Raw genomic sequence first — 12,403 nt, 5'->3', positions numbered from 1 at the left:
GCGGAGCAGCGTTCTCCTGAGTGCCTGCGGAATCTGACTGGAGATACAGCAACTTGGCCGAGGAAGGAGAAAGAAAATTAGCATTTGTGCTGAACTGGATTCGATGCCAAGTGCCTGAGGTCCCAACTTAACACAGCAATTTTTCTTGAAGGTCACAGAAGCTTCTTTCTTCTGTAGCAGCACTGCACCTCCTGGCTTTGTACCTTGTGCATGCTGTGGGCATTTTTATTTCCCCTAGCGTTGCAGGCACAAAATCCTTTAATTGAAGGCAGGTAGAGCTGAACTGAGAGACCTGCTGTCGCTCAGCCAAGTATCAAGCAGAGTGATAAGCAATCGCAGCGGGATGGTCCAGATTCTGGTCTTCGCCCTTGGCTTCAGTCCCAGCTTCCCGGCCTTTGCTAGGTTTCGTGGGTAAATGGAAGGCTGTCCTACCTGCAGCACACGCACGTTTTTCACCCCAGTGATCCTTTTTATCGGCTGTGGCAGCGTCCTGAGGCTGAGCTGCGTCTTACCGTGCCAAGCTGAGGTTTCGTGCTATATTGGTGTGGAAACATAAAGGTGGTCTCTAAAACGATCACAAACGTTTCCATCTCGCGTAGCACGGCACCCCCTGCCGCGTCGGTTTGACATTTTCTGCCGGGCAGGTGCCCAGCTGTGTTCCCTGTGATGAAACAGAGGACGTTTATTATCCCTGGTACCACCAAAAGAAATTACGGTATGATCCATCCTCTGGCAGCTCCCGGCTGTGATTTGTCACAGGACAGACGTGTGATGTCCCTCTGTGGCCTCACCGAGGACGAGCCGGCACAGCTCGGGGGGGTTAGGTGATGGGTGAGATTTGGTGAGAGGGGACCTCGCTGCCGAGATGTCCCTGGAGCTCTCCTGCGGGCTCTGTCTCAGGACCTGTTGACTTACCTGGTGTCAGAATTGGTGTAGTCCAAGTAGCTGGAGCTGCTTTGTCAGTTTGGTGCTGGGGGGGGGTCCAAACCCTGTCCTTTGCTGGCTCCCTGCACTCACCTGCCTGGATTCCACTGGTTTTGCAAAGCTTTTGGACTCTTGGTATCTTGATTCCTTAACAGGGAGCAGAGGTGGAGCTTTTGGGTAATTAGAGTCAAGCTGATGGACGGGGGGCTACGCAAAATACTTCTTTTTATACAGGAATGAGCCCTTGGACAAAATGTCCTGGGACGCAGCAGGTTCCTTGCCAACTGGAGCCAGCTCCGTGTCATGCAAGCTGGGTGGAAGTTCACGCAAGTTCCTTGTGTCACAGTAGATTTGCCCGTGCAGCTTCTGGTTAAGGACAGACGGTGACATCCCTTTGAGCACTTTCTGATGATTAAATGGCAGAAGGAATCCCCTCCCTGGTAGACCCTTCCCTCCGTCTCCTCCCTGCCCTCACGAGTAGGAGGACACAGGGAAGAGCTTTGGTTGGTTTGCGGACAGGACGGGCGTTGCTTTGGTTCTGGGCTGGGATTTTTTCACTTGAACTTAAAACTGCTCTTCTTGCAGCTGTTTCCCTTCCTGCCTTGCCCTGCCCGGTGTCTGTGCTCCCTCCACCCCGGAGTGGGGTTTCCCGTTCCCGTCTCCCCGCTGCCGGAGGAGCTGTCGGGAGGCAGGAGGACGGGACGCGGCTCAGAAAGCAGCTCCGCAGCTCTCGGCATCTCCGGGCCCCCACGCTTGGCATAAACGCCCGGCATATACGGTTTTGCTTTGGCATCACCTGGAAAAATGTCATCCTTATACAAGGAATGGTGATGTCCGCATGGCTTTTACCATTTTCCTATTTTGCCGTCCTCGTTGCTTTTATGTTCCGTACCTCCCGGTTGCTGCTGTACCTGTGCTCGCCCCGCTTTGGGGCTCGATGTCTGCACCGTCCTTTGCCCGCTTGTTTCTGTTGTAACCAAGAATGCCGTGTGTTCTCACGCGCCTCCCGCGTAAGACGCTGTCACTCAAACTCCTTTCGTTAAAGGGAGCGGTTTAAGGTTCTGACTTCTCCGCCTCTGGAGATCAGAGAGAAATTGAGCCCCGTGACGGAGAAGAGAGAAATCTGGGCAGGGATGAAAAAGCCCCACACGCCCCAGACCTTTTGGCAGGACTGAAGCCTGAGCAGAGCCAAGGGCCACCGTCCAGGCGCCGCGGGGAGGAGGGATGCCAGCAGACACGGTGCGCGTCTCTGTGGGCTGCTGTGGGACAGTGACGCTTTGCAGGTGCTTCAGCCTTTGCCTTTAAAACCTGCCGTGAAGCTCCGGTCACTGTTTGCTACACAGGACCACGGTAGCTGTTAGAGATACGTGAAGAAAAGGAGTTTTAAAGAAATTCTGAGTCGCCAGCAGTGTTTTCAAAGCCCGTGCGGGCGGTAAGTCAATGGTGGTGGTTCTCACGGTAGTTCCGAAGTCCAGGGGCTGTGTGCTTGGGCAGCTCACCGTCTGGGTAAGCTAGAATATAACCTGCGAGAGGCTGTCCTGCTTTGTGGTGGGAAATTTGATCTTCAAAAGGCTTCGGGGCTGCCTAGAGAAAGGGATGGTTCCCAAAACATCCTCAGCGTGTTTAAGGCTTTCTCCATATGCGTCTGAGCTGCTGCCCATCCAGCGCTCACTGCTACTAATTTTTCTTTTATTCTCTTTTTTCCTTTTACTGCTTGGGGACTAAATTCACGTTTCTGTGCCCTTTTTGTCTTCGTGGTGTGTTCTCTCTGTATTTTTTTTTATTTTTTTTTTCTTTTGTCCGCTCCTCTCACTCTCTGCAGAATCTCCACCAGCTCAAACAGATTCACACTCTGAGGCAGATGAATGAGCAACTGCTGGCTGAAAACAGGGCTCTGACCCGGGTCGTAGCCAGACTTTCTCTGCCTGCCAAGCCCTCCGAATCAGAGGAGCTGTAGCTGCTTTCCCTCCGGCTCATCTCGCCTCCCTCTTCCACTCTTCCAGGCAGGTCTCCGCTCCCTTGGCCGGGCTGTCCCTCCCCCCTCGCCTCCTTGCTCCCGAGGGCGACTGATGCAGCTTGTGGCTCAAAAGCAGCATGTGGCAAAGGAAAAGCCAAAAAGCATGGTGTTACTGCCCGGCTGGAGGCTCTGTTCGGTCCTGCTGACTTTTGCTGTGCTTGGCAGGCGACGCCGCCCTCGCCGTTCTAACGACCGCGTCGGGGGCTTGCCTTCTCCTTGCGGATGGGGTCCGTGTCTCCCGTCATCCTGGAGAGAACTAGGAGTCAGCCAGGAGGGAACTAAGAGGACGGGCTCCCTGCCGTGCCGGGAAGGCGTAGAGTTGGGTGGATGGCACCAGGGTGGCTACTGATGGACCAGCTGCTTCCCCGTGGCTTAACGCTGGCCAATGGCTTGGAGGGTGGCTCGTCAGTGCTGGGGGTCAGCCAGCAGCCCCCTCCCCGTCGCCTTACCTCGAAACAGGTGGTTTGTGCGATGTGTCTGTTCATAATGTAATTCTTTTTTAATTGGGCTTGGTTCAGTAAGAAGCCGGCACCCAGCAAAGAAGATCATCCGAAGGCAGAATGAACAATGTGATGCATTTCTAGGGGTGTTACGAAAAGCGCACATTTTGGACAGGAAGGTGATTTTTAGAAAACCTACAACTGGGCAGCCCTCAGCAGGTTTTCTTGGTCGCTTGAGGAAAGAGAACAAGCTCCTTCCCGCATTTTAAAGCGCCTGAGTTCAGTTTTGGAGCCTGAGTTCGCGGGCTGCAGCACCCCCTCTGCCTCCTGCCCTCAGCTCCAGCGCAGCCCGCGGGGACCCACCACACGCGCATCCTTTTTTCGTCTTCTGTTTTAAATTCAGTGCAGCGCAATTAGTGTTTGAAATCCAAGGACAAGCCTTCCAAAGGCTGTGCCCTCACACATCACACAGTTAAATTACATCATTCCTTGCTACTTCATTGGTTCGGCGCTAAAATAGAGCTGTAAATGATTCTTTCTTAGGGCCCTACTTGTCTTTTGCAGGTTAGTAGGGATATTCAGGTCCTTTCAGACATAGCTTTTTTTTTTTTAAAAAAAAGGAAGAAGCAGTATGCTCTCGTGGGCTGGAAGTGGCACTAAGGCATAAAAAAATCTATTCTTAGCACACAAATTATACCAAGGCTGATTAACCGTAGTAACAAACTAACCAGGGGAATTGCGGCTTCCCCTTTCCGGGAGTCTCAGTTCAAGCCCACGTGCGGATCACAGGGGGATGGTTGGTGTTATCTGGCCGGAATTGTGCAGATGGTCAGATTAAATGATCTCACCGTCTTTCTGGTTTAAATCTGCGAAAAGTATTCTCGGCCCTGTCACTGACTCATTCCTTCTCACAAGCGGTGAGTTGAAGTCATTCTCCTTCCCGACGTGCTTTGACATCTGAGAGGGAAAATTGAGTAAAACTATTTCCAGACTCGGGGAAATAATGTTTCACAAACTGTAAGTCACCGGTGTTTCTTCTGCTCCTAGGAAATACCCACGTTATCGCTTTCCGCCCGCTGGCCCCGCTCTGCTCTGCCGCTTCCCGCTTCGCCTGTAGGTCTGCGGTTGGCTGCTGGTGGCCGGGCTGGAGGAGCCGCGGCTCCGCGAGCTCTGCTGAGGGTTTTTCAGCTCCTTTAGTAGGTCTAACGGAGGATGTTGCTGGTACCTGCAAACCTTGTCTCACCGGTGTCTGTAGATATCACAGCGATACAGTAATGTCACTGTTGGACAGATTTACCGTGCTCTTGCAGCAGTGGTGCTTTTCAAAGAATCTCATTTTCCAAAATCCACGTAATTTCTGAAGTCTCCCCTTCTCCGGTGTCACAGGTAACACCCAGCGCCGCTGCTCGGGCCAGCCTCTAGCCCAAAACTCACTTTACGCCAACGCTGCGTCATGGTCGGTGTCACCGTCCCCCGTGGCCGTGCCACATCCCTCCTTACCCTTCCCAATTAGGCACTGACGAACCTTCAGGGTTCAGGCCCCGCGTGACCAGCCCGCTTCACCTGCATTCGTTTTACCCGACTCAAGGCTTCTTTGCTCCGAAGTGGGGAATGCCCTTGGCCTGGGAGGAATGGAATGTTGTCAGATGGATTTTTAGTTTTCAGGAAGCTTCACTGGGAATGGATGGAGTAGGGTCACAGCCGGGAAACTTTTCGAGAAGCGCTTGCTTTACACGTATTTCTTCCTTTTTGAATAAATCCCCAAAGTTGCACGCGTGCAAGGCGTTGCCACCTTCAGAGCTCCCAGTGAGCTGTAGAACCGGGCTGGTTGCTCCCTGCTGTGGCCTCTGGGAACCTGTGACAGATTGTCTCTACCAAAGCAAGTGGCAGAACTTCCTACCAGCACCTCATTGCAGGGATGGACACGCTCCAGACGGCAAGGCCACCCCAAGCGGTGACGTAGAGAGGACGGGGACTGTCCGTCGCAGACCCCAGTAGGTGGTCGACCTGCCGCAGTGTGCCGGACCGGGAGGCACCGTGCGTGTTGTGGGTGTCAGATGAAGCTCAGGAGGGAGCGGAGGAGCGCGGAGTGAGATGGCGAGTGCTCGCCCCGTTTCTCTGGGCTCCTTTGGTGGTGGGCGATGCCTCTCGTTTGGCCGTGAGAAATTGCATAAAGAGGCATGACTGCTCTTCTGGTGACAGCCCTGTCGTGGAGGTGTCGCTGTCGCGCCACCGCGGGGTCCAGTGAGACACTTGTAAGCGTCATCAGCCGAAGCTCTGGCCAGCCCATCACACAGTTTTACTCTTTCCCCAATATCTCGCCATGCTGCACTTCTCCTCCTCCTCCTCTGTCTTGCAAAACCTCCCATGGAGCATCCCCCGCCAGCGCCAGCGGGGACGGGCGTGTTGGGAGGAGGGAATTGCTCCCACGGAGCGGTGGGAGCTGGCGTCCGCCCCGGGACCGGCCCGCGCTCGGCAGCGGCGGCAGCCGTGGAGGGGCTGCAGATGCGAGGACCGGGCAGGAGGTGGTGGTCAGAGCCAAAACTCCAGCTTAGGAGGAGGGAGAAGGTTTCGTGGGGATTTTGAATTTTGGGGGGGAATTCCTCTGAGATCTGCCTTGGCGGAGAGATGTCATCGCTGAGCTCATACCGGTGCCGTTCGTGCCTGCGTGTCCCCGCTCCGCCCTGGCGTGTTCAGCGGGCTCCGGGGCTGGTCGCCCTCGGGGCTGCTGGCACCCGTGGGGTGAGTTACACCCTCTGACACCCGGGACGGGAGCACGGGGTCTCCTTCCCATCCCCGAACGGCGGGGAACGCTCCCCTGAAGGTCACCCGCCTGCACGGTGGGAAGCAAGGGGAGTCGGGAGGGTTTTTGTGCCGATGAGAAATGCTGGAAAGGTCTTGTTGAAGCTGTTTCTTCCTCTATTTCTAATTAAAAGGCTTTTGTCTGTGCTGCAGTCCCTGGTTGAGCTCCAGCATTAACCACTGGGCACCAAGGAGGTAGCTCAGGATGTTCTGCCAGTCCCCTGGCCGTGGCATGCGCGTGTGCGTTAAACATCTGTCAGGTCCCAAAGAGATTTGGGTTTGTTCTAACAAGGTTTTGCAAGCCAGGCTTGGTCCAGTCCTGAGCGAGAATTCCAGACCTTTGTTTTCCCCTCTAGTCCTGGCAAAATGGAAAAAAACAAATGAGACAAAACAGCTTTACGCTTTTCTGCGGAGCCCTAATTAGCCTCTGGGAACAGGTTTGGGATGAAAGAGCTCAGAAAAGGGTCTTGCCCTCCCAGCCTGGTCCTGACCTGGTGCTGGGGCCGTGGCAACGCTTCTCACCACGGCCTTTCCCGGCTCCGGGGGCTCCCTGGCTCTTTGCAGTGCTCGTGTCGCCTCTCGGCCCCTCCGCCCCTGATGCCCGGTTTGTAAAAATCCTGGAGACAATGACAGAGAAATTACTGACATTGAGAATGCGCTGGGCGGAGGGGATGCGGCGTCCCTGCTGCTCCCTCCGAGCCGCAGGGCTCGTCCAGCCGGCAGCGCCGAGCCGTGATCCCACCTTGTCTTTGTCTCTCCGCAGATTTTGACAGAGCTGAAGTCGGACAACCAAAGGCTGAAGGACGAGAACGGAGCCCTCATTCGTGTCATCAGCAAGCTCTCCAAATAGGAAGCCGGAGCAAAGGCAGGACGGAGAGGGGTGCCCTCCACAAGCTGCCGACCCCACCACCAAGCCCTACCCCCGCTTTTCCTCCCGTCACGTACAGCAAGCGTTTCAGCCATGGGATCAACGTCACACCTGCCTTGCCCTGCCCTTTGCTGTACATTCCCTTTCTGCCCCTATTTCCCCCACAACACACCCCCCTGCCATTTTATTATTTTTAATTTAAGCACGCGTGGTGTCTCGGACGTTTTGTTCAAGGGAGAAGAGAAACGTGAGGACTGGGTTTGAGCTGCCAAAACTACTTCTTCCAGAAGCCCAGTGTTTGGAGTTGGACTCCCACCTGGAGTAGGTAGCGCCTACTTTAAAAAGTGACGCTTAAGGAACTCGTCCAGCACATCCAAGCCCTTCGACAGGCGGGAATGTGAGGATGGGCTGGGACTCTGAGGATGCACATCAACCCACCCGCGACGTGGGGCTCGGGTTCCAATGTGACGCTGTGAGAGCCACCAGGGCTGATTTCTGTAACAGGCTGATGACAGCTGCTTTGCACAGAGACCTCCTTCTCCTTTCGCCCCCGTAGACCGAGTCTTTTATTTAATACAAGATTTCGAACCTGTTCGGTAACATCAGCGCTGACTCTCGGCGTCAGACCCCGTGTCCCTCACCCTGCCTTTTCCTCCGCAGCCTGGGGGATTCGGTGTCACCTCGTGTCCTTCCAGGGCTCCTGTCTCCGTTAGTAGCACCTGCTAATTGCATCTGGACTCTCGCTCCTCGGGACAGGCTGTATCACAGGTACTTGCCAGGCTTTCTGAAGGACAGGCTTGAACCCCCGGAGACGCTCTGCTGCTTTCGCTGCAGATGAGCCTGAATCACCCCCGCGGGGAGCTGTGCCCACACCAGGAACCAGCCTCCCCGTCCTGACAGCCCTCTGGGACGCCTTCCTGCTCGCTTCACGAAGGCAGAGCCTTGCAGAGGAGTCTGGTCAGGTATTTTAGGTACCGGGCTTTGATTTGCAGCAGGAGGATGCCCAAGGGAAAGGCAGCACGGGTTTGTTTATGGAGAGAGGGAATGCCCGTGTCCGGTCCCACCCAGCCGGCTGCTGGGGAAGAAGCTCCCCGCAGCCGGTTCCAGGGCAGCGGAGCGTGAAGTGGTGATGGCTTGTCCTCCTACATGCCTTGGAAAGGTGTGGGTCCAACAGGGACACGAGGAGCTACCCCTGGGCACGCTGGTACCTGTGTCGCTGGGATGAAAGTCCTTTCACCTGTCAAAAGCTTGCAATAAGCCTTGACCTTGAAGGAAACCTCAAAAAAAAAAAAACCCTTCTTTAATGTTATACGTACTCAGAACAGTTTGAAATTGTTCTCTCTGTGGGCATTTAGACAGGGGCTCCTCTTCGTGCTGCGTGGTTTTGATGACAGCAGCAGCAACCTGTCGTCAGATCTGCTGAGCTCCCCCTTAACAGGCTCCTCTCGAACGATACCTTCCCTCGGAGACTTCTTGCTGTGTCCAGACCCCTTTCCCATCTACATCCTTCCACGTCTGGCCTTTCGTTTCCCTTGTCCTTTGGCTTCCCTGTTCCGGCCGGCCGAGCGTTGCAGTCTCAGGCGCTGGACGTGGTGGTTGCCATGAAGTTCTACCTTCATTCCCGGCACCTCCGTTGACCGTGGGCTGGCGGCTCCTGCCGGGCTGGTCGGACTCTTTCCGCTATGAGAGGGATAATGAGATACTTGAACGTGAGCGGAATTCTTGGGCTTGCTCAACAGGGTAAAATTTATCTCTTATCAGCCAATCCTGGGGCTTTTTGGAACCTTTTACTGGTTAGTGCTTCAGAAAGTGTGTTTATTTTCCTCTCCCTTGGATTTTTTTCTTTGTTGGTTTTTTTTTTTTCCCCTAATTCTCCATTTTTTTCCCCTTTCCCCTCCCCATCCTGCCTCTTCCCACCTCTCTAGCTCTTCTTAGAGCTGCCGGTTTGTCCCCAGGCAGCTCTAGACAGAGGTTCCTCTTCCACCGCTCTCCGGCCGGCGGAGTTGCTCCTGCTCGGCACGAGACGCTCTTTCTCCTGGTACGCTGAGGCCCTTCCTCTGCTGCTGTGCTTTGGGGAGGAAGAGACCAAAGCTGGTAACAGCAGCAGGGTTTCTGCAGCGCACTGCCTGAGCCAGGCATCCTTTTTATATTACTTTATTTTAACCCTGCTCTATTTAACAGCTTTAAGTCTTGAGATCCAGTCCATGCTTTCTCTGCACGCCGGTCCCACTTGGTGCACTCTTTATGTGAGTACTTCTGCGGTTCTTGATGTTTTTTCTCTTGGTGACTCGCTCCTCGCTTCAGACTTGGGCTCTCAGCCCCAGGCAGGAGCCCGGTCCCTCCCGCGCCGCGCGGAGGAGAAGCACGTCCCCGTCCCCCCCGTTAGGGCTGCTGCCATCCCAACGCCTGCACCCGGGTCCGGCGGGACGAGGGGGGAGATTTCAGACCGAAAGCTCCTGTTGTTCTCTCGGGGCAGGTTCCGGGCAGCGGGAAGACGCCTGGTATCTGGTTTAGGCAGAGGGTTCAGCCCAATCTGACGAATCCACCCTGCACTGACGTTTTGCCCCTTCCTACCGGGACACTCATTGCGTTTTAGCCTAAGGAACAGTACGCAAAGGGTGCGGAAGGTTTAATTCCTCCGCGCGGCACCTTGCGAAGCCAAACCACTTTAGATGAAGTGTCTGCTTAGCACTGGATTGTCCCCTGACCTCTGGCGGGGGTAGAGGACCCACCACGTTTAGTCTTCGCCGACGACTAGCCAAAGCTGTGAGGATTCCGTGACGACGATGCAATTGCAAACCAAATTCTTGAGAAGGAATTTTTTTTTTTTTTTTGGTCTCACTTAACGCCTGACGTAACCAGTGCACGGAGGAGGTGACGAGTAGGACACCTCGCGCTCGGCGCTTGGGACGGAGAGCCAAGCGAGCAGTTTTTACAACGGATCCCTATTTGAACCAGAGCATTTGCCAGACGTGGTCTCCCTTGGAGAGCACAAGCTTTTTTTCTGAGCGATTGCTTGGGGTGAATTCATTTTTATTGCTTGGGGTGAACCCGCCTATCGTGGCTGCGAGTTTGATGATGGCTCTTTGTAAATAAACTCCTTGGAGAAGCAGGACTAGCTTACGAGATGAGGAGAGAATGTATTTTTATGCAACTTTTGAGTGGCCTTTCAAACCCTGAGATGAATGATTTGTTTTACTGGTTGTTGTTATATAGTATTATAAGTATTATGTGTTTGAAAGTTTGGGAATAATATTCACATCTATGATGCTTGTAAACACAACAGTATTTATAAATGAATAAAATAAGAGTTGATAAAATAGAAGCTTTGACTTTGCTTCCGTTGTTCTGGAGCTTGGGAGGCTGCTCTAAGTTCTTTAGCCTAAAGTGCCCTGTTTCTCCCAAAACTTCGTAGCACAACAGTACCAATCGTCTCTACATGCAGAAATGCTCGGCAGGTGGTCGCCGTTGAGATGGAACTTCCCATGGGCAAGTTTGTGCCCGTTACCCCTTGTCCTGTCCCTGGGCACCACTGAGAAGAGCCTGGCCCCATCCTCCTGACACCCCCCCTTTCAGTATTTATCAGCGTTGATAAGATCCCCCCTCAGCCGTCTTTTTTCCAGACTGAAGAGATCCAAATCCCTCAGCCTTTCTTCATCAGAGAGGTGTTCCAGTCCCCTCAGCATCTTGGTAGCCCTTTGCTGTCCCCTCTCCAGCAGTTCCCCGGCCTTCTGCAACCGGGGAGCCCAGAACTGGCCCCAGTGCTCCAGCTGTGGCCTCCCCAGGGCAGAGCCGAGGGGGAGGATGAACCTCCCTCCACCTGCTGGCCACACTCTTCTTGATGCCCCCAGGATGCCATTGGCCTTCTTGGCCACCAGGGCACATCGCTGGCTCATGGGCACCCTGTTGTCCCCCAGGACTCCCAGGACTCTTTCCACAGCAGGTCACCCCCAACCTTAGACGTTGAATGCTTAAGGTCTGAACCGCCGTGGGGCTCGGGCCCGTCTCCCGCCCTGGCCTTGAGCCCTGTGTTTGCCCTGCTCAGGAGCTCGGGCAGGACAAACCCGACGCAGAGACGCGGGCGCTGGTGCCACGTCTCGGAGCCTTTGTCCCACGTGGGGTTTCCAGAGTCCTCCGTGTATTTCGGTCTTTGGGGGCAGTTACTGCAGCTTGAGCTCTCCCCCTTAGGGCTTAGGGGCGTCCAGCGCCTCTGCAAAGCAGGGCAGGACCCCAGCGTGAATACACGGACCCAGCTGTGGAAGTGGGGGGGTGAAGAATTGGTGGGGACCATTGATGTTGTCCCACCTGCACCCCACGTCTGGGCCCGCCACGCTCAGCCGGGCCACCAGGGCTGCCCAGAGACGTCCCCACCACGCGTGTGAGCACACTCGTGTCTCGGGGGGACCTCGGCCATCACGGGGTTCCCCCCTGCACCCCCGTCCCTCCGTCGTCCCTGGAACCTGCCCCCCGCCACAGACACCACCCCCACCACCCCCCCCGAGCCCCAGCAGCAAGACCAGGAGGGAACCGGGGCTCCTTTCAGCTCGTTTCTTTAATAAGGAGACAGATATCATTACAAAATAACCATTTAACGAGAAGAGACGGAAACAACAGTCCACACGAGAGGAAGGGGCTTTAAAAGCAGCTTCCCGCCGGAGCCGAGCGCTGCGGGGCCGGGACGGGCAGAGCGGGGCCGGGATGGGGGTCCTGGGCCTGGGACTCCCCTGGGAGCTGCTCCTCCCGCCCAGGTTTGGGGGGAAAAAGGAAAAGAAAGCCGAGCTTGTTGCCAAGCCCGGTGGATTCGCTTCCTTTTAACCCAGGAGACCGAAGCCGAGCGTCCCCGGGGCATGGCTGGGTTTGCACCTCGGTGCAGCCGGGAGAGGGGAATGCCCAAGAGGGGAATTTTCTTCTCCCCGAAACGGAATCCACCAGACTGGACACGGCAGAAATCACTCAAATCGTTCCGAAAAGCCTTTTCACCACCAGATCTTCGCCGCCTCCCAGCCTTTCCATTACAGAAATGTCACCAGCAGGTCGGCCCCCAGCATCTGTGCCCAGCTCTGCCCCGTCCCCTCGCCCGGCGGGACGGCGGCAACAGTGGCCACCGAGGCAGTGGCCGCTGTGGCTCGTCCTGGCAGCCGCTCTGCCGCTGAGCCCCACGAAACCAGGGGACGGACACACGGGGGAAGGGGGTCACGGCTCACCTGTGGGCCCGTCCCCGTGGGGTCCCGGCACACCGTGGTCTAATATGGCTTCTAAAGTTGCTCTGACGGTGAAATGCACCAACGCGACACAGGACGCCGAAGCCACGATGTTGCCGCTACCCGGCAATGGTATAAACGCAACAAGATA

At 55.4% G+C, this 12,403-nt stretch overlaps 1 protein-coding gene across 6 annotated transcripts in view; it reads left to right on the top strand.

The window, feature by feature from the left end:
• The window catches only part of PPP1R12B (protein phosphatase 1 regulatory subunit 12B), a 135,127-nt gene extending 124,819 nt beyond the window's left edge, over window positions 1-10,308 (top strand). For 4 of the 6 annotated variants that reach the window (XM_063356807.1, XM_063356808.1, XM_063356809.1 and 1 more), the window contains one exon: window positions 6,947-10,308. In XM_063356807.1, coding sequence (XP_063212877.1) covers window positions 6,947-7,033 — 87 coding nt within the window. In that variant the 3' untranslated portion in view covers window positions 7,034-10,308. The other 2 variants (XM_063356811.1, XM_063356812.1) reach the window with 1 other exon arrangement.
• Window positions 10,309-12,403: the final 2,095 nt, after the last annotated feature.

This window comes from Chroicocephalus ridibundus, chromosome 20 (assembly GCF_963924245.1).
Source record: "Chroicocephalus ridibundus chromosome 20, bChrRid1.1, whole genome shotgun sequence".
In the NCBI taxonomy this organism is placed as follows: domain Eukaryota; kingdom Metazoa; phylum Chordata; class Aves; order Charadriiformes; family Laridae; genus Chroicocephalus; species Chroicocephalus ridibundus.
The sequence above is the reverse complement of the archived record's forward strand: the minus strand, read 5'-3'. Positions and strand labels throughout refer to the sequence as shown.